At 42.9% G+C, this 22,032-nt stretch overlaps 1 protein-coding gene across 1 annotated transcript; it reads left to right on the plus strand.

The window, feature by feature from the left end:
- The first annotated feature begins 18,845 nt into the window (after window positions 1-18,845).
- LOC118495650 (trace amine-associated receptor 13c-like) lies at window positions 18,846-20,248 on the plus strand. Its single transcript, XM_036004541.1, has 2 exons — window positions 18,846-19,012; window positions 19,368-20,248. The coding sequence occupies exons 1-2, from the start codon at window positions 18,846-18,848 to the stop codon at window positions 20,182-20,184; spliced, it is 984 nt and encodes a 327-aa protein (XP_035860434.1). The 3' UTR covers window positions 20,185-20,248.
- Window positions 20,249-22,032: the final 1,784 nt, after the last annotated feature.

Consider the following 22,032-nt stretch of genomic DNA (forward strand, 5'->3'; position numbering starts at 1 on the left):
AGTTGTCACACTAAATTATCTAAAAATAAGAACACAACTACTTAATTGTGATATTGATTTTAATCTTTAGACTCAAACCAGAACTGGAAATATAAACATTTGTGCCTGGAGAATCTGGAAAAACAATTATTTCAATCCAAACAATGCACATTTCAATCAAAGCACATTAAGTGGCAAGACCACTTTACTTTGAACTTCAAACTCAAACGTTCTATGGCTTGCACATAGATCCTGATAACTGAATGGAATGCTGCAGATAACTTGCTTAACTTAACATGTTTCACCTCTGAACAGAACAGATGCCCTGTATCTGACTAATCAGACTCATCTCCAGAGTCACAATTCTGACACACATAAATTGACTGGCCTGAGGTGCAAGCATCATGGGCCCAATTGTTGCATTTTACACATTTTACCCAGGTCTCCTTTGGACGACTGTTTGAAGATGGCTCTACACAGACGAGGCAGAAGCACTCTTCATCATCTGATGATGACTCTTGCGTGATTTTTCTTCTTTTAGCTGCCTTGTTTTTCGTAGGTCCAGATTTCTGCTTCCCTTTCTTTTGAAACAGCTTTTTGCTAGATTGAGGCTTATTCTTTTCTATTTCTAGTTGCTGCTTCACTGGCGTGTCAGTAAGTATTGCTGATTTGCGTCGTTTTCTTCCTTTGCTGGCTGGTTTTCGGGGGCCAGCTTTTGGATATGGCCGGATGTCCTCTGGAGTTGGTAGCCCACTGTCAGCAATAGCATTGCTGGGTAAGGGTGAGCTGGTGATAGCAGAAGCATAACTGGGCGTGCTAGGCAGTGCAGAGTTGGTGCTGGAGCCTTGCAAGGCAGGGTTGGTGCTGGGGCCTGGCAGGGCAGGATTGGTGCTGGGGCCTGGCATGGAAGGGTTGGTGCTGGAGCCTTGCAGCACAGGGTTCTGAATGGGGCGATCGGTGACGTAGGATGGTGCAAACTCGGTTTCCATAAATATATCTCTGTTGTAAGGTTGAACCCCAGCCACCCTAAAGCCAGCCTGAATGTTTAAGGGGGTTGCAGCCAGAGGATAGGCAATTGCCACAATCCCAGGAATGTCATAAATCGACATTGTCTTCCCAGGGTTGTTCCTCATCCAGGCATCACATGTGCTGTTGATGTGCCTCTTTAGTGGCCCGTAGACAGACCTATCTAATGGTTGGAGCCGATGTGAGCAGTGGGGTGGGAATGACAGCATGATTATGCCATTTTCTTTGGCATAATTGAGTCCATCAATGGAAAGATGAGACTCGTGGTTGTCCAAAAGGAGTAAACAGGGCTTCTCCTTTGAGCACTTTGTTTGTTCACTGAAATGTTTCAGGAAGTCAACAAAGTGTGTGTCTTTCATCCATCCGGAGGAATTTGCCCCTCCTTTGCTGCCGGGTGGCCCATTGATCAGGAAATGATCGCGGAAGTTGACACGGGGGAAAATAAAGTATGGAGGTATACTATTCCCTGTGGCTGAGACGGCACAGGCCAGTGTGACAAGGGTTCCCCTTTCAGCTGAAGTCAGTGACCCTATTTGTTTGAATCCACGTCTGGCCACCACTTTGTCTGGTTTATGTACAGTGGTGACCCCAGTTTCATCAACATTCCAAATGTCTCCTGGTCCAAACTCATATTTGCGTAACACAATCTCTAAGTTGTCAAAGAAAGCATTAACATTCTCTCTGTTGAAGCTACTTGCCCTGGCAAGGCTAGTTGCCTCTGGCTTTCTCAGTGACAGCGTTGTATGCCGCTTTAAGAAGCCTGTAAACCAGTCTTTGCTGGCCTTTTCTTTTTCTGCCCACAAAGGCGCAAAATTCAGCTGGTGTGCCACAGCAAACTGGTAGGCAAGCTTTCTGACCTCACTTGGTGACAGACCAAAATAAATGTCAGCTGACCTAGTAATATATGCAACAAGCTGCTTTTCCAAATCAGGTGAAAAAATCTTCCGTGGCGTTGTATAACCAACCATTGTTGTTGGTATGGCTGTCTGACTTTCAATTTCTGCTCTGGTAATCTTTTGACAATACCGAGTCAGAGTACGGTAATTTATGTCAAAATCCTTTGCTGTACTTCTGATGGATTTGTTCTGCAACTTTACCTGCCTGACTGCCTTTAACATTATGTCAGGTGGTGTACTGCCATGCTCTGTCTTTCGTTGATAATTTCGAACCATCTTCCTTCCTTCCTGTCTTTCCTTCCTTAATTCCTGCCTTTCCTTCCTTCCTTCCTTCCTTCCTTTCTTCCTTCCTTCAAACACCTTATTGCAATTAGAAATAAATTACAATATCACAATTTATCATGTTTTTTGAGCATGTTCTATGTGTTTTTTTGTACAGGGGCAAGTTGTCACATGTGACGACTTGCCCCAAAGTCATTGAGACAACTTGCCCCATACTGACATGTGTGCTAATGTTGACTAAATCTCAAGTTTAGCTCAACATATCACTTTAGCTAAAGTATCAAAAGACACGTTACTGTCTCCTCTATTTTGTGCAAATTATTCATTTTAAACATTCATACCTAACAAAGTTGTATTGCATAAAGTGTAAAGTGCAATTTTTTTACTTTTTAAGCAGAAAAATAAGAAAATTGTGCTAACCTCAGATTAGAGTGATCTTGACCACATGTGAACAGGAAGTTGACTATAGAAGAAGAAGTCACATAAAGTGGCTATTTGATTTTTGAGATAGAGCCTCTAGTGTTGGAGTTATGAACAGTGTGAGAACTTACCCATGTGACAACTTACCCCGCTCTCCCCTACTTCTTCCATCACTGGCAAAAAGTCAGTCAAATGTTCTTGAATCACTTCAAAGCAGGTCCAACACAGAGAACACAACAGCACCACTAACTTTATTCTGTTATTTCTATTGACTGTCCTCTCCTTAACTTCCTTCCTTCCTTCCTTCCTTCCTTCCTCCTGTTCCTCTCTCCTTCAGGAGCTGCAGGATCAACTGATGGACATCAAGAAGCTGCTGACAGTCTGCAGATTATCTGGAAGGTACACAGAACATTTATGTTCATATATAATACACAACCTTTGGATTAACTATCATGTTGTAGTACTGTACTTGTTTAGAGATTGTGAACTACAGTAACAAGGCCACTGAGTGTAGGATTTAAAAACAGTTCAACTTTGGCTCCATCCAGTGGCAGCATCTAAAAAAGATCCTGGGACAGAGAGATGCATGCCTCTGTTTCACAAACACACAAAACATACAATGTTTTTAATCTTATTCTGGTTAGAATGTAATAAAGGCATTTTACCTTTTTTTTCTAAGGAGTAGTGCATTGGATTTTTCTCTTGATGCTCACTGGATTTGTTAATGCCCTCCTACCAAAGAGCACCATCTTATTTTGTGTGTAGGCTACTCCTGATTTTGTCAGTCATCTCAGCTATGCTGTGTCTCTATGATCCTGTCCTATTCATGGTAGCTTACTCGTGGACATTGCGTCATCACATGCTGTAACAGGGGGGCCCACCTTGATAATCCTACATAAGGGCCCGCTGTTGGCTCATTACGCCACTGAACTTATTACTTGTCCTGAAGAACCCACGATGCCTCCTCATATGATGCAGCCAGGCGTATACCAGGCAACCAATGTCAATGCCTGTTCTAGATGGATTTTGAATTGAAAGAAATACCTGTTTTCTGAACGAGCGTGATTCAATGTTTTACTTGAGGAAAAAAAAAAAAAAAAGTATGTAATACAGGACTTGGTGGAGACCAACTAGAATATTTGGTGAGACCAATGGCCAAGTCCGAGACAAGTCTAAGTGCAATTACCAACGAGTCCAAGAGAAATCTGAGGCAATAGAAAAACATCTGGAATCCAGACTCTAGTCCAGCCTCGGACTACGGCAGTGCAAGGTGTGTGATGGATGACTGGGGCAAACGTTTACCCACATCCCAAGAGATACTTCTTAAATTTGTGTTCTCACATTTCAGTACGATAAGAGATTTCTGTTTACTTTGTGGCAGGACAAGAATGGACCAGAATCAAATTGCAGTGAAAACCCACCAAGGTGGTTACTTTATTTGTCTTAGTACAGCAAAATAAAGAGTGCAGTGATGTAGCTCCCTCGTGGCGTGGCTAGTGTGCAGGGTTGGTTTGGGGAATTCAGCTGGGTAGGCAAGGTGCAGTAGAGGGGCTCACCGGTGTAGTTTGGCAAGGAGGGGACCGGAGGCTTAGAGTTCCAGTGGAAATTGACGAGTCCTTCGACTCCAGTCGTCCTTGGCTTGAGTTATGGGCTTTCTGGGTGCAGAACAGAGCGCAGTGGTTAGATTGAGTGGCAAACGCAGACTAACTTGCCTTGGTTTGTGTGGCTCTTTTTATCCTGGCCTAACGAGGGCAAACGAGAGGCAGCTGGGGGCTGTGATCAGTGATTGCCAGCCGTGCCTTGTTGTAGGCTGGCTTCTTGGCCATGTGCTTGTTTTTCCACACACAATGGGAGACCTTTGGAGGCGTGTACCCGGCATGGCAACGCTTCAAGGGCCATTTGGCTGCAACTTTTACTACGTTAAAGGAGGGATGAAAACGTTTTAGCTGCTGAGGATTTAATTTCTCAACAACTATTGCTGCCACTCGACTTCTCCGTTTGCCACTAATTGGTTTAGGTGAAGGCCTGTTTTCTCTGTCAGTTCCCTATCAACACACACATGTGGGGCCATATGGGTTGGATATGGGCTGGTGAGTGGGACCCATCTGGGCAGTCCAGTTAATTTTGTCCGGGGGTTCCATGGTGGCCCCATGTGGGCAAGTCACTGAAAGAAATATTAACTTACGCATTGCCCCCGAGCACACAAGGTGCATATAATCTAACACAAAACTGGGAACTAAACCTATACCCAGATCATTTAAGGGGGAGGCTGACAGTTGGTGGAGTTGATAGCCTTGCCTACCAAATCTGTCCTGAGCTCTGCTGATATTTCAGGATAAGCCCACCTTCCCATTCATGTACTGGCCTTTTTGAGTGCACCTCTCACACCCATAATAGCCCGTATGGCCTTTGCAGCATTTAAGAAAGGCACGAGCAGGTGCATCACAAATAAAAGCATTGCGTAATGCTACCCTGAAATGTACACCATTGTTCCCAATACCACTCTGAGAAACAGCTTTCATATTCTTGCACGTTTGCAGGTTTGGACGCACCTGAGTACACTCCAATTACAAACACACTACACCCTGGAATTTCCTTAATCCTATCCAGAATAGGCCACAGACTCATACTGGAGCTACAGAATAAGGGCAATCCATCAATGTTGTTTTGAGTGTGAGAGTATCAGTCACATTTGCTAAATATCCTAAAGATGTTAGTTCGATATGAGAGCATTTTCGATTCCAAAGTGGTAGTAGGACCCCCCCAGCCATATTCGTCACATTACAAGATCTGTCAGTGGACATAAGAGTTCTGGCATCCATGGCATCCATTGGGCTGATATTTTGCTCCTTTTAGTTCTTTCTGAACACTCCTTATTTAAAAAAAAATAGTTTTTAGCTATGATTACAGGGGATCGGAAATGACAAACTCTAGAGTACAGCTGCAAATAATATAGTTTGTTGAAGCTGGTATTAATGTGGCTGATTTTACCAACTCCTCTTCTAGTAGCCTTCAATGTGATCAGTACACTATTTGAAAGATAGCATTAGTCTCTGTTAAGGCCTAATGCTTTGCACTAGCACATCACCCCTTCTCCAGAATGGACCTACCAGCCCACTCATTCCTAGGCTCAATACAACATCAACAGCTACAAAAAAATCATCATTGTTTTGACAACCAAGCAGCAGGTGTCAAGTATGCAATTAAAGATTATTTTTATTGGGGCATTTTTAGGCCTTTATTTCCACAGGACAGATGAAGACATGAAAGGGGAGAGAGAGGGGGAATGACACGCAGCAAAGGGCCGCAGGTCGGAGTTAAACCCACAGCCGCTGCGTCGAGGAGCAAACCCCTACACATGTGCACTCGCTCCACCAACTGAGCTAACCCGGCCACTCAAGTATGCACTATTAAATTGCTATGGCTACCCTTCTAAATAGCTTAATAGCCTAATACAATTTGTATAAAAAGTGGCCCTAGCCCAATGGCTATTGTTAAAAATAGCATGCATGCCTGACATAATCAGTTTTGAATATCTTAGGAGTGGAGCCCAGCTGGAGCCACTTAGTTTAGCCCATCTACTGCCCATGTGGGGCCCAACAACAAAGCCCACTCTGAGCCCATGCCCAGCCGAAGCCCAACTTGCCCAAGTGAGGCCCATGTGGGCCCCAACTGGACGTGTTTGCAGGGTTGTGAGACAGGGTGCCTTCACCCCACTCTGCCAATTTACCTCAAGTTTAAACAAGCTGGAAGAGAGCAGCAGCTTCTTGTTGGTTAACATGTCATAAAACGTATAGGCTGCCATTTTTAACATGTCGTTAACATTGTGAAACAGTTGTAGTTTAGTTAGGGTTTTGTGCATAAACCAAACCTAACTTTAGAAACTCTGGTTAAGCACGCACTTCCATAAAGCTGGCTTCACTTTTTTCGCGTCTACCCTTCACAATAAAAGTTTAGCTTAAATTCACTCAGAGCATTTCACTAACAGGGAAACTCCTAAAAGGCTTTTTTTTGCGGACACTATATCAAACAAAAGCCTGACACTATATCATTTTGAGTTGCTGACAGTTTGGTTTTATATTAAGTGCTCTGGGGTCCTTTTGTAAGTAATTTTGGGGTACAATGGTTCTGGAGAAAGCTACAAGCAACAATACCACAGGCCAAGCAAACGGCCCGTTCCAAACAGGCACATTTTGAACAGACACTGCACTAGTTCTTTTAACTCTCAGGAAAGAATGTAGAATAATAAGCCCCTCTGGCTTGAGTATTTCGTTTAGTCTCCATATCTCTCTCTGTCTGAAGAGAACGAGGATCTCTGTCCTTCTGCGTCACTTGCATGCCATGATAACATTTGGTGTAGCTGTATTGTTGTCTGTATGGAAACTGTATACTTTTAGAGTCTTAGGGCTTAAACTCGCTGCTTAAACTCACTGTTTTGTGCCAGAAAGAGGTTGAGATGATAAAAAGGAAAAAATAGGTGTGAAAATGTGTCATAAATTGTGAGAAAAACAGTAGAGGTGTGACCCTGGGAGGAAACCAGGAGAGGGCAATGACAAACAGGAGTCTCCCATGGAAAATGAGGAGGGTTTGTTAGTATGACTGCAGATGAAGTAGTGGGCAAAAATATTAGTGTCGCTACCAGCTCTGGAATTCTCAATATATCATCATACAAGCATTTATTTAAGGTGATAGTTGTCTTTTGTTCTTATTATTTTCCAGTAAATAAACATAAATCTGTCAGCACATATGCAGAACTTCTTAACACAAGGTACGATGACAAACAGAGACTAGACAAAGACGAGCACACAGACTAAATACACGAGGCAACGAGGGTTGCAAGGAGAGACAGGTGACCTGAGGGCTGATGAACAGGTGGAACACATCAGGGTGAACAGACAATCACAGAGGCGGAAAAATACACGAGGCAGCATGTAAAACAACATCAAACAAGACACGACACATAGGAAGTTCTAGTAGGCAGTAGATGTTCTAAACTCAGTTTCCCAGAGGGCCACACTGGAAAATGAGAATCACATCAAGGGCCAGACATGTAGAGATTATTAACATGCTTTCATTTAAGAGAAAAAGTCAAATATTTTGACTGTATTATTGTCTCATATACTGTAGTCTTCTTACATTTTGGTCCTCATAAAGCCCCAAAAAACTTCGGCAAAAAACTTCCTCAGCCAGTGACAAATACATAAAAAAAAAAAGAGCCAAAAAAGTTGGAAAAAAAGCGTCAAAATTGTCTGAAAAAGTGACAGAAACATCAGAAAGTGCCATAAACGTTGTACAAAGCGCCAAAAACTTCCGAAAAATTGGCAAAACATTGAGTAAAACAAAAAGGGCCTAAAGTATTGAAAAAAGTGCATAAACCGCCAGAAAAGGAGTCAAAGATGTCAAAAAAAGCAACAAAAACTAGGAGGGCCTGAATTTATTGTGAACCTAAATTGAAATGCGGGCCGGAGCAAAACCTGCGAGGGGCCGGATTTGGCCCTCGGGCCTTGAGTTTGACACGTGTTTGAAAACATGCAGTAACTCTACAGCTGTTTCCCCATCAGCACCGTAAAATGTATGCTTTATTGTTTATTTTACAGATAGTAGTTTTGCTTAATGTAGTTGACGTTGGACGGTGATGGCATGTGGCTACGAGTCGTTTATCAAGATCGGGAAATCAACCTACCATTCACCAGCTGATCTGGTCGGTCAAATTTCATCAATCAGAGCAAACAGAGGAAATACGACCCACGAGAGCATTTTCTGCCTTCATATCTAACCCTAACTGACGCCGGTTTAAACAGTAACAGTTTGGTTAGGTAAAGGCACCAGCACTACTTAGTTATAATTAGAAAAAGATCTTGTTTGTGTAATATCAGTACATTTGTACATTCTGTTCACACGTGACGCAGAATGGGACGTAGTTCCGTAAATAAAATTTAAAAAAAATCATTATTATCATTTATTTTTTAAATGGGACAGTAATCCCAGTCTTCTGGGTGACAGTCCTGTGATTGTTTGATGAATTTGAAAATACAACCGCCTGCTGGATAACAAGTCAAAAGATATTGCTTTGACTTTTTCCTCTAATGTTTATATATTTCTAAATCACAGATCAACATAGGAAGTGCTAACCCCTCCTAAAGGTGAAAGTGTATCCTAACTATCAGGTACAGGTGAAGAACCACAGTGATACCCCTCATACTTATAGCAAGGGCCTGAAATCAACACCCAACCATGCACCAAATACAGATGAATTTTGCCATCGGGGGGGTAAAACTGTGAATGTACCTGCCACGGTGTGGTGCTGGTGGCCAAAAAAGTTAATTTCAGGCCTGTTTACAATCAAACGGTATTAAAAATAAAAACTGCATTCAAACAAACTCTTCAGCAAGTTAAATGAGACAAAGTTTGTGTGTATGCTACAGTATGGTGTCTTAATGAGCAGAGCTAAAACTGAAGTTCCAAACTCATCTCCCAGTAGATCAGTGTTTGATGGGCTAAATGACCATTTACTTTGTTGTGTATATGGCATCATCAGACACACTAACAGTCAGGTCCAATGAGATTTAATTTGTCTCTCTATGAACTATGTTTTGCAGCCCATTAGTGGCTCCTAAAGGCAGTGTGCTGAACCCCTCTGGACAGGAAGTTTGTTCACACCTGCATGGGTTAGTCAGATGATGACATCTCGACCAATGAGGTGTCACTGCAATCAGAGGTGTGAAGACAAACAAGCATCAGCATGAGCAATTAACATATGATGCAATCATTACTGAAAAGTGATGTTTTTCAGTTTCTATTGTGTCTGCCAATGCAGTAATTTAATCAAGTGGAATGTTTTAGATTTTTTTAACAAGAAAAAGGGATTCAATTATCATGTGTAATGTGAGAGGGGTTGCTGCCAGTCACAAATCCACAGAGAATTATCTCCTGACTGTGGAGCTCCTCTCAGCTCTACAGAGTGATTTTAACTCACTGTTTTCATGTTTTAAAGTGCCCATATTATGAAAAAATCACTTTTTCTGGGATTTGGGGTGTTATGTTGTGTTTCTGGTGCTTCCACACACATACAAACTTTGAAAAAAAATCCATCCATGCTGTTTAGAGTGAGATACGGTTTCTGAATGTGTCCTGCCTTCAGTCTCTGGGTGAGCTGTTCAAAATCGGCACGGCTTGTGACGTCACAAGCCGAAATGAGCAGGCTAACCGCAACCATTAGCTCGTTAGCATGCTAACGCTAATGCTAACGCTAGCATGCTACCTCGTTCTCAATAGCAAAGCACTGCTACAACACACACAAGTTCACCATAATCTACAAAAGAACTACTTACATGTGCGCCCTCATTTAGAAGTCTCCCAGCTAATCCTGCCTTGTAACTGACCCAAGTTGTAGAAACAGCCTTTCTTTTACTGTCTATGGAGCTAGCTAGCTGACATGATCTACATCTGAGCTACTGCGCATGTGCAAGTGTAATCAAAGATAGTACAGAAGAAGAAGAAGAAAAGAGGTCTCACTCTGTAGCTAAAACAGAGACCAGCTGAAAAGAGGATCTGCAGCAGTGAGAGAGAGCGGTGCAGTACAACACAAATATGGTGTTTTTTGAAAATTAAACCATGAAACCTATTCTGGTACAACCTTAAAATACAATTATGAACCTGAAAATGAGCATAATATGTCTGCTTTAAGGCCCAAACCTTTACTTTTTTTGTTCACTCTCACGGTTCTTACAATAATAATAATAATTCCATGCATTTATATAGCGCTTTATCATAGACACTTTAAATAGACAGTTAGAGACCAGCTGGTGAATAAAGTGGAGGATTTAGCAGGTGAAGAGGGTTGTAGTGCTGCTGGAGTACACCAGAATGTACGGAAGGGGCCATATGAGCAAAGCATTAAATAAGGTCACAAAGTATAAGAGCGCCAAATTCCATGTAAGAAAGCAGGTTGGGGGGGTGGCTGGGTCAAACAAACAAAGGACTTTCATCTAGGAGACCGGGGACCGTGTCCTGTTTGAAAATAAAAGTAGTGGGGCGTATTTTCTTGCCAACAATAGGGCGTTAATTCATCTAATGTTCCTCTGGGTCGTATTAGAGGGTAGGAATATACAACCTATATTGTCATTTGGTTTGGAAAACATTATAATGCTACTTGTTCTGGTTCTGCATCTTTTGGTTCAGTGAGGTGACAGAGGGGAAGTGGGAAGAACCGAAGCTTGCTGACTGTTAGGCTATGCTAGCAGGCCGATAATCACAGTAGTTAGAAGTCGGCAGGGAATCAAGCAGGGGGCTAGCGGGTAACCTGCTTGACTCCAGAGAGGTGCTACAGGGCCCATGGAACCACTGGAGGTCTGGGAGCAAAGGTTGGAAGATTCAGGCCAGACTGGAACAGGCTCAGAATAGACTGGAGCAGAGCTTGCAAACAATTTCCCCCTGAAGAATGCAACTTCTTGGGCAAACTCTGGCATCGGCTCACAGATGGCAGTGGGAGTTACTGTGGAATGATGGGAAAATTATTAGTTTAGGTAAAGGAGCTATTTTTAAAACACTAAGAAGGCTCGACACAACATGAGACTTTGCTCCAAGTATCACCAGGGGCTCTACACCTTAACGAAAGCGTTGACAACATTGTTTGTGTCCCCAGAGTTTACTAAAAAGGTTTTGAACAACTCACCATAGGTCTTGTTGTTTCCGGCCGCTACCATTTCAGCAGTCAAAACGAGGTTATATCAAAACAAGTAGCCACAGATTTAGTATATCCGTTGGTCACCGGTGGAGTTAAGGTGTAGAGCTCCTGGTGATACTTGGAGCAAAGTCTCATGTTGTGTCGAGCCTTCTTAGTGGTTTAAAAATAGCTATTTTGAGGCTAGCATAAAAGTACCCCTATAGCTCTCCCATTCAAAAGGCCATTTGACCGAAAAACGAGAATACGGTAAATCTTAAAAGTGGTGCTTCCGTCCTAAATATGCTTTTAAACGAAAGTTTGACTCGGGTACATTCACAAAAAGACCCTAGGTTGCATTTTGGTGAGAGTTACGCCTTAACTAAGGACACGATTTAATGTGACATAACTTGGGATTTGACCTGACTTGCCACCAGTGTTGGGGAAGTTACTTTTAAAAAGTAGTGTTTACTCGTTACTTCTTAAAAAAGTAATCCGTTACTTTACTTAGTTAACCCCTATGGAAAGTAACTTTTTACTTTACTCGTTACTTTTACATTACTTTTAAAAGCAGGCATCTCTGGCAGAGACTGAAGTTAATTATACAAAAAATATCTTTGACCATAAAGCCAATCTCTGGTTTATCAGTGAAGTGGAACTGGATTCTCTCCTCACAGAGTGACGGCTGATTCATTATGAATGAGTCCAGCGTCGGTTGAATGCACATCAGCAGGTCATCGGCGTTACACGGTGTTAGTGTATACTATGTAATGTCTGCATCGACTTGTACCGGTTGAGCAGCCACGATGGTCCGTGCATTGTCGTAGACACATGCAGCCTCTTTTCTGGAAATCCTTGTGTGTCCGTGCAACTGACACAAGTCCACAGCGGTCCGCTGCGTGTATGAGGCCATCTCCACTGCATCCATCTGTGAGGTTGTCAGCTTTGTGTCTGCCTGGCTCAGAGCGCCGTCCAGCAAAAAGCCACAAAGCTTAAAACGCTCGGAAAAGTTAGCTTTGGCTGCTTCTCGCTTGCCATGATTACTCTGCTACCAGCCTCTGTCACGTCCCGTGTGGAGCTTGTGAGTGCGCAGCTGAGAAGGCAGTGTCGCTGTCAAATCTGTCCCTGGGAAAAGTAACGTTGCGCCGAATTGCAAAAGGTACTAAGTTTCGTTACCAAATTTTCAGTAGTAGCGTGTAGTACGTCACTGCTTGTTGTAACTTATATAAATGAACAGAAAGTAAGCAAGGTTACAGATGCTGCTAAATTGGCAGATGAGTTTGTCTTGACCCATAGAGGTTTTTTTGGGGAGAACCGTGGTCGTGGAGATGCTGCCCACTCTAACATGAGTTTGTCAGAAGGGACAGAAAGGTTTTCATTTGACGCAGACAGGGGTTTCCAGGGAAAGCTGGATCCAAATCGTGTCTGTAATTACTGTTTGGGTGAGGGTCACTGGAGATATGAGTGTTGAAGAAGAAGTTGAGGACTGGGTATTCGCCAGCAAAATCATCTGCTGCTGCTGCGTCTTTGCATGCAGAGCGAAGTCGTGTCATTGCTGCTGTGCGGGATCACACAAAACCTTCATCAGAGTCGGGGGCTATGTTTCACTGGTTGGGAGTGGCAGGAAAGTTCCTGTAAAAATATTAAGAGATTCAGGGGCGCTTGACTCATTTATTGTGGACTCTGTGCTATCTTTCTCCTCTGAGACAGACACCGGCTCCAGTGTTGTTGTCCGGGGGATGGGTTTGACTGTTTTTTCTGCTCCACAGCATAAATTGACACTTTTCTCAGATCTGGTGCAAGGTGATGTGATCATGGGGGTGCGGCCTTCCTTGCCTATGGGGGAAGTACACGTCATTCTTGGAAATGACCTGGCAGGAAATCGTATGTGGCCTGGTTCATCTGTTTTCCGGTGGACACTCCAACTCACCAGGTAGAAGGTTCTGAGTCACTCAAAAACATTTCTGTGGTGCTTTCAGATTGTGCAGTGACACGAGCTATGAGCCGTGCCAGTGATGGTTCCTGTCTGGATAGTCCAGTTAAGAAAAGAGAGTCTGTGTTTCCTGTGCCTGCTTTTCCCTTGCCTATGTCTTGCAGTGATCTGTTAAAAGAGCAAAGAGATGACCCAACCCTTCAGGCTCTGTACAGCCAGGTTCTTTCGGAGGATGAGGTGGAGAGTGCAGCTTATGGTTATTTCCTCCAAGACGGCCTGTTGGTGAGGAAGTGGGTTCCCCAGGGGGACTGTTTTGTGGGGGATGAAATTGTGCAAATTGTTCTGCCGTCTACATTGAGACTTACTGTACTTCAGATAGCTCATGATGGTATGGCAGGTCATTTAGGGGTAAGGAAAACCTATGATCGAGTTTTGCGACATTTTTACTGGCCTCTTTTAAAGAGACATTTCTGCTTTTATTAAAACTTGCCATACATGTCAGTTAACTGGTAAACCAAATCAGGTAATTAAACCTGCCCATCTGTATCCTATTCCAGTTGCTGAACATCCGTTTGAGAATTTGATCATTGATTGTGTTGGTCCTTTGCCACGCTCAAAAGCTGGAAATACCTTTTTGCTTACAGTAATGTGTCAGGCTACACCTTATCCTGCTGCTTATCCCCTCAGAAACATCACCACTAAGTCAGTTGTGAAAGCTCTTACACAGTTCCTGTCTATTTTTGGTATTCCAAAGGTTATTCAGTCTGATCAGGGTTCTAACTTCTGTTCAAAGTTGTTTGCAGAGGTGTTAAAGCAGTTAAATGTCAAACATTCTCAGTCCAGCGCTTACCATGCTCAGAGCCAAGGAGCTCTAGAAAGGTTTCATCAAACCCTGAAGTCTCTTCTCCGTGCTTACTGCACTGAGTTGGACCGTGACTGGGAGGAAGGGTTACCGTGGTTAATGTTAGCTGCCAGAGAGGTGTCCCAAGAGAGTTTGGGCTTTAGTCCTAATGACCTGGTCTTTGGTCACAAAGTTAGAGGCCCTTTAGCCTCACTACATGATGACTGGAAAGCTGAGGAGGCTCCAACCAATTTGATAGATTATGTAAATGGTTTCAGACAGCGGTTGTACCATGCAAATAAGTTGGCAAGAGATAACCTTCAGGGAGCTCAGAATAAAATGAAAACGCTGTATGATCGGCGGGGAGAACGCCGTGAATTTAGTCCAGGTGATCAGGTTTTGGCACTTCTGCCGTTGGTTGGCTCTCCTTTTCAGGCAAAGTTCTGTGACCCGAAAAGTGTCAGACCTGAACTATTTTGTCTCAACTCCAAATCGAAGGAAGTCTGTACAGTTGTGCCATATTCATTTGTTAAAACCCTATTATGCTCGCTCTGCTATGCCAGGTCCCGGGTCTACGGTTTCCTCAGGTGCTGCAGCAGTTACAGTAGAGCATTCACCTCCATCTGTGGATCCAACAGTGGAAAATGAGGAGGAGTTGATTACACCCGATGATGGTGTGTTAAGAGGGCGTCTTAAGAACTCTGAGTCACTTGCTGAACTGGAGGGAGTGTTAAAACATTTACCTGAACCAAAGTGTGCACAGTTGGTGAAATTGATAAGAACATATCCGTGTTTATTTGTTGATGTTCCGTCTCGTACTCATCTTATTGAACACGACATTGAGGTGGGAGATGCTAAGCCAGTCCGACAACGTTTTTATCGCATGTCTCCGGATAAACGAGAGCAGTTGGAAGCAGAGGTCAGTTATATGTTGGAAAATAACATTGCTGAGCCATGTGCGTCAAGTTGGTCCTCTCCATGTTTGCTTGTAAAGAAGCCTGATGGTACGTTTAGACCATGTACTGATCTTCGTAAAGTGAACCAAGTGACGAAGCCTGACTCTTTTCCACTTCCACGTATGGAGGACTGTGTGGACCAAGTTGGCTCTGCTAAGTTTGTCAGTAAGTTTGACCTACTTAAAGGTTACTGACAGGTTCCTCTGAGTCCTAGAGCTAGAGAGATTGCGTCCTTCATTACACCCAGTGGTTTGTACTCCTATTCAGTGATGCCATTTGGGTTACGTAACGCCCCAGCCACCTTCCAATGTCTAATAAATAAGGTTGTGTCAGGACTGGTGGGTTGTGCTGTCTATTTAGATGATGTTGTGATATACAGCGACTCTTGGGAGGATCATCTTCAGCGCATCCAGTCCCTGTTTGATCGGTTGGCCTGGGCTGGTTTGACCATCAATTTGGCAAAATGTGAGTTTGCTAAGGCGACAGTCACCTACCTGGGTAAGGTGGTTGGTCAAGGGCAGGTTTGTCCAGTAAGAGCAAAGGTGTTAGCTATTGACCAGTTTCCTGTTCCGACTACCAAGAAAGACCTCTCTCGTTTCTTGGGTATGGTGGGTTACTATCGTGGGTTTTGTAAAAACTTCTCCACAGTAGCAGCTCCTCTCACTTCTTTACTAAGCCCAAAGGTGAAGTTTGTATGGTCGCTTCCATGTCAAGATGCCTTTGAGTCTGTGAAGTTGTTATTGTGTTCTGCCCCTGTCCTAGCAGCCCCACAGATGGACCAGCCTTTTTCGCTGTATGTGGATGCTAGTAAGGTGGGAGCTGTTGTTGTACTTATGCAGACTAATGAAAATGGTGTCGGCTGTCCGGTGAGTTTCTTTTCTAAAAAATTTAACTCACATCAGCTGAATTATTCGATCATTGAAAAAGAGGCACTGGCCCTCATCTGGGCATTGCAGCACTTTGAAGTTTATGTGGGGGGTGGAGTGAGTCCGCTGGTGGTTTATACCGATCATAATCCTCTAACTTTTCTCCACTCACTCCAAAATCCAAATCAGCGGCTTATGCGTTGGTGTCTTTTCCTCCAACCATTTCATTTAGACATACGACATGTAAAAGGAGCTGAAAATACGGTGGCTGATGCCATGTCCAGAGCTATGACTATTTAAGTGACTTGGGTTTGCTTCATGTAGTATCTTTTTCTATTCGTTTGGTGGTAGTCTCTCTTAAATTGCTTCCTACAGGTACCAAGGTTGCTCGGAGGGTGACCTTGATGGGTAAGCTATGAGGGCGTCTGCAGGTTGTATTGACATACACAGGTTGAAAGTGATGTTCCAGAGTCATATTGTTGAAGATCTGAAATTTGAATTTTGAGTTGAGTTTTTTTTTATTATAATGTCCTTGGGACAGCTGGAGTTACATCTTGAAATAGTGAGGACTCCCATCTTAAGGGTGGGGGTGTGACGACCCTTCCCAATTTGCCTGCCTGTTATGTTTGCTCCTTTGTCTGCAGGTACTGGGAGTGGGCGGGCAGGTGGAGCTGGGAGGGTTGTCTGTACCTGGTCATCTGGGCGTGGCTTACAGAAGGCATAAAAGACTGCCCTCTTGGGAGTCTCACTCTCTCTCAGCTGGTCCTACTGCATCCATCCACCATTTTGTTCTTTGTTTGGTTTGTTGCACCTTACAACACACATCACATCATTCATTCACTCATCCACACATGGCAAACACGACTGATGTCTCCTACATTTACACACCCCACTAGTGTATTTATGTTGAGTTAATTTGTGTTATTAGTATATTTAGTTAAATAAACTACTTTTTCTGTGTGTGACCTCCCTTTTGTTGCCGGCCTTGAGCCAGACGGTAACAAAGGGATTTGACCTGACTTGCCACCAGTGTTGGGGAAGTTACTTTTAAAAAGTAGTGTTAACTCGTTACTTCTTAAAAAAGTAATCCGTTACTTTACTTAGTTAACCCCTATGGAAAGTAACTTTTTACTTTACTCGTTACTTTTACATTACTTTTAAAAGCAGGCATCTCTGGCAGAGACTGAAGTTAATTATACAAAAAATATCTTTGACCATAAAGCCAATCTCTGGTTCATCAGTGAAGTGTCTGAACTCCACTGTAGACTGGATTCTCTCCTCACAGAGTGACGGCTGATTCATTATGAACGAGTCCAGCGTCGGTTGAATGCACATCAGCAGGTCATCGGCGTTACACGGTGTTAGTGTATACTATGTAATGTCTGTATCGACTTGTACCGGTTGAGCAGCCACGATGGTCCGTGCATTGTCGTAGACACATGCAGCCTCTTTTCTGGAAATCCTTGCGTGTCTGTGCAACCGACACAAGTCCACAGCGGTCCGCTGCGTGTATGAGGCCATCTCCACTGCATCCATCTGTGAGGTTTTCTGCTTTGTGTCTGCCTGGCTCAGAGCGCCGTCCAGCAAAAAGCCACGAAGCTTAAAACGCTCGGAAAAGTTAGCTTTGGCTGCTTCTCGCTTGCCATGATTGCTCTGCTACCAGCCTCTGTCACGTCCCGCGGGGAGCTTGTGAGTGCGCAGCTGAGAAGGCAGTGTCGCTGTCAAATCTGTCCCTGGGAAAAGTAACGTTGCGCCGAATTGCAAAAGGAACTAAGTTTCGTTACCAAATTTTCAGTAGTAGCGTGTAGTACGTCACTGCTTGCCACCCACGAAAAATAACTCGGGACTGGCTTGAGACTTGGAACAAATGACTAGAGACTAACTTAGGACTTGAGCACAGATGACATGGTCACAACACTGACTGATGCTATTGCAGCATCTAAGCTAACCTCTTTAAGAGCCTCCATTGTTCTTTTAAACGCCCAGCACACACACCTGAACCGTACCGTAGCTGCCAGTAGCTCTACACAGGACGCTGATTGACTGGGCCTCGGTGGCTCGGACACCAACCATAGAATGAAAATATAATGGACGTAGCGTCAGTGACATCACCTGTTAGTTTGTGGACTGCCGTAATGAAGCCTGGACTTTGCATTTTGGCAAAAAAAATCTTGATATTTTTTAGCCAGAAGTGAGCATATTTACAGAATAGGGCAGAGACTGTGGAGAATGTTTCATCTATGCCACCATCGTGTATGGTTTCCATGGGGCTGCACTAAGAAAAACGGTAGAGAGGGAACGTAGGTGATTTTTAACCAGTTGACACGAGTCATCAGATTTTGCCAGCGGGTAAACATGGACATCTGGGCCGATTGGTGGGATAGCTATGAAAAAAGTACACACTGAGATACTCTGGTAAGAGCAAATAATGATCAACCATGTGTCCAGATCATTTAAATAGCTGACGTTACTGTATTGTGTGAACACTTAACTTCATTTAATATTGTATGTGATGTTTTCTTTTGTGGGATGGTAATGTTTCACCAAAACAAGTTCCTTCCTGATAGTATTTTGCAGAGCCACCGTCACATCCATAGTGTTTTTTTCTCCCATCCCAGAATGCATCTTTGGTGTAGGCAGACCTTACTCCACAGGGCTGTGGAGATAGAGCTGGCAATGTCAGACTACTGTTTTAGTAAGTTAAAACGTAATCTCTTGGACAATAATAGGACAAAGGAAAGGAAACAAGGGTAGAGAGTTACAAAGGAGAGATTGGATAGAGAGACAGTGAGGAAGGCAGGGTTACAGAGAGAGTGATGAAGATGATGGTGGGATGTGCAGAGTGAGGGAGGAGGAACATCAGAGTCCAACAGGGACTGAGAGGGAGGAGGGGATGAAGAGAATGTGAGAGAGATAATTCAGTTACATGATTCAGGTTAGTTCAGAAAGCTGCCAGAGCTGCAGATCTCTGCAGAACTCTGCAGATGGAGGTTGAGGACAGAGCCCAGCTCTGCTTTCCACAGTTCCCAAACACCTCCTGCAGAAAGCCCTTGGCTCCTTGGCCCCAAACAGTTACCATTATGCTGTACTCCATCTCTATGATCACTGTGACTCTCAACCTGCTCATCATCATCTCTATCTCCCACTTCAGGCAGATATTAACTTCTTTGCTTCTCTCTACAGGATATGTAACTTAAAATGTGAACAGCTGCTGTATATTTAGAAGAATTGTCTTTGAGCTAGAACTGAATAATGTTGCTCCAAATGTCTGACTTTGATACCAGAGACTGTTGTTCATGTCCACTCTCTTACCAATATTAAGCATTGCTTTCTGTCCACCGTGACCTCAACCAAGTCATTTTAACTGTCTACACTTAAACATATGGTAACTACTGATGTGGTGGATCTGAAAATATTCAAGCTCATGTGGATTTTTATTTTGTTAACGTGTTTTGGTTGATTTGTCATTCTTGTTGGTCTAATTATGTTTTTCTCTTTCCCTCCAGGCAGCTCCACACACCCACCAACATCCTCCTCCTCTCTCTGGCTGTCTCAGACTTTCTAGTGGGCCTCGTGCTGATGCCGTTAGAAGTTCTCAGGATAACATCCTGCTGGTTTCTTGGTGACTTTGTGTGTGCTACCTATAGTCTTCTTTCAGGCATCATTACCTCTGCCTCAATAGGTGACATAGTGCTCATATCAGTTGACCGTTATGTGGCTATTTGTGACCCTCTGCATTACACCACCAGAATCACTGTGAACAGAGTTAAACTCTGTGTGTGTCTGTGTTGGCTCTGTTCTGTTTCCTACAACTTTCTCTTTGTGAAGGATGACCTGACTCAACTGGGGAGGTATAATTCCTGCTATGGAGAATGTGTGTTGTTCTATGACTTTGTCTCAAGAGTAATAGATCTTGTTTTGACCTTTTTTCTTCCAGTTACTGTCATCATAGCTCTGTATCTGAGAATATTTGCCGTGGCTGTGTCTCAGGCTCGTGTCATGCGCTCTCACATTACAGCTGTCACACTCCAGCTTTCAGTGACTCCAAAGGCAAAGAAATCAGAGCTGAAAGCAGCCAGGAATCTTGGTGTCCTTGTAGTTGTGTTCCTACTGTGTTTCTGCCCATATTACGGTTTCGCTATTGCAGGTGACAGCTTGCTCAGTGCCTTATCTGCATCCTTTGTAATCTATCTGTTCGATTGTAATTCTTGTCTAAACCCTGTGATCTATGCCTTGTTTTACCCCTGGTTTAGAAAAGCAGTTAAACTCATTATTACTCTTCAGATCCTGCAGCCTGGCTCCTGTGAGACCAACATGCTGTAGAGAGACTGTAGAGGGACTGAGATCAGACTCTGTCTAAGGATAAAGGAATGAAAATGTTCCTGCTGTTCAGTGAGTGAATTAAATACAGAAAGTGAAGATATGCAAACAGCAATCATAGGCCTGCTGGGCTCCTGTTTCACAGTGAAAAAAGATGCCCCTGAAAAGGCAACCCTTTCATGTTTCCACTATAGAAAATCATCAACTGTTGTGTTTCGGTATAAAAACATAATGTTCCTTTTGAGCTTAGGAGGAAAAGTTGTTATAATCATTTCAGTCCAGTGTCATTTATATTTGATCTCTGTATAACATTAATTGATGATCTGTGGAGAGACTGAGATCAAACTTAGTTTAAGGACAAAATAATGAAAATGTTCCTGCTGTTCAGTGATCAGTTGTTGTATACAGAACTTGAAACTATGGTTTCCTGTCTTTAAGTCTAAATTGTGTATGATCAACAAATGAAAGGCCTGGGCTTCAGCTTTATCTTGTTGTGTATTTTGTCTCTCTGATGCTGCTGCATCATCATATTTTTCCTAGGGAAACCATTTTTTCTTTGTGATAGGAAAACATTTCAAACCAACAACAAAAGAGCTACTAAAGCTTTGTATTCATGTCTCTATTTTTGTTTCTGGTATCTTTAGTGACGATGTTGTGATGATGTGTAGAAAAGGAATCCGCTGACACTGTGCTTGATTATTTAAAGCATCTCTGTGATTTGTGTCCATTTAGTTGCTAACAGAAATCACAGGCCTGCTGGGCTCCTGTTTCACGTAGAAAAGATGTCCCTAAACAGCCACAGTTTCCCATCAAGTATAGAAAAACATCACTTATGAACAGTAATTATGTTTCACATAAAGATCTTGGCCCCTTTACAAAGTTGTTTTAATCATTTCAGTTTAGAGTTATTCATATGTGATCCCTGTATACCATATCTTGTCTTTATGACAGAATTATTTAAAGGACTATGAAGTCCTGTTGCGAGAAGTAAAAACTAGATTATTTGAAAAGACAGGATAATCTCCAGTTCATCAGATCATTGCAGTCACATTTCCAGAGAAACATGTAATCATAGGACAGAGAAAGTTACAGTTTCACAAATGATGTAAAGTGTAATGGGTTGCAATTTTAAATAAGTTTCATTAGAAAATGATTAGAATTATTGTCATTTATTTAATTTTACATAGCATAGTGATTTGTTGTAAAGTGACATGTGATAATTAACATACATATTCACAATGTAATATTGTGTCTTTTATCGATTTTTCACACTGATCTGAAATGATAAGAGACAATAATGACATGTTGAAAACTCCAGAACAACACCAGAACTAGGTGATTTATTAGCCTTCATACTCCTGGGCATCTGAGTGGGATTGGTGCATTCAAAGCTGCCCAAAACGGACCGCACCAAGGGGGAAAACCAACCCTAGAGTGATTCAACCAAACTAAATGAGGCAGCTGTTAAAGCCTGAGTCCTTCTTTGGTGGTCCACTTTTCTGTCCACTTGGATGACAGATGCCTCCAAAAACACCCTTAGTATAGCAGCCTGTGCCATGCAACAATTATTGTTCAGTGTAGAGCTACATTATCTGCACACTTAAACTGCCACAGTTATTCATGAAATGCTCTGCTGACTTGCCAGAAGATGGAGCTGTTGACTTGTATTTTGCAGGATAGAAATTAAGTAAAAAAGTTGAGATGACAAGGTGATAGTGGTGTAGTCATGTCAACCTTTGTCGAGTCCAAGACCAGGACTAGTCAAGACCGAGTCCAAATGAGAGACAGAAAAAGAGAATCCTCTTCAAGACCACTTAGATACTTGTTCATAATGTATGTGATGCAAGAGAC

Source organism: Sander lucioperca, chromosome 8, assembly GCF_008315115.2.
Source record: "Sander lucioperca isolate FBNREF2018 chromosome 8, SLUC_FBN_1.2, whole genome shotgun sequence".
Taxonomy (NCBI): Eukaryota; Metazoa; Chordata; class Actinopteri; order Perciformes; family Percidae; genus Sander; species Sander lucioperca.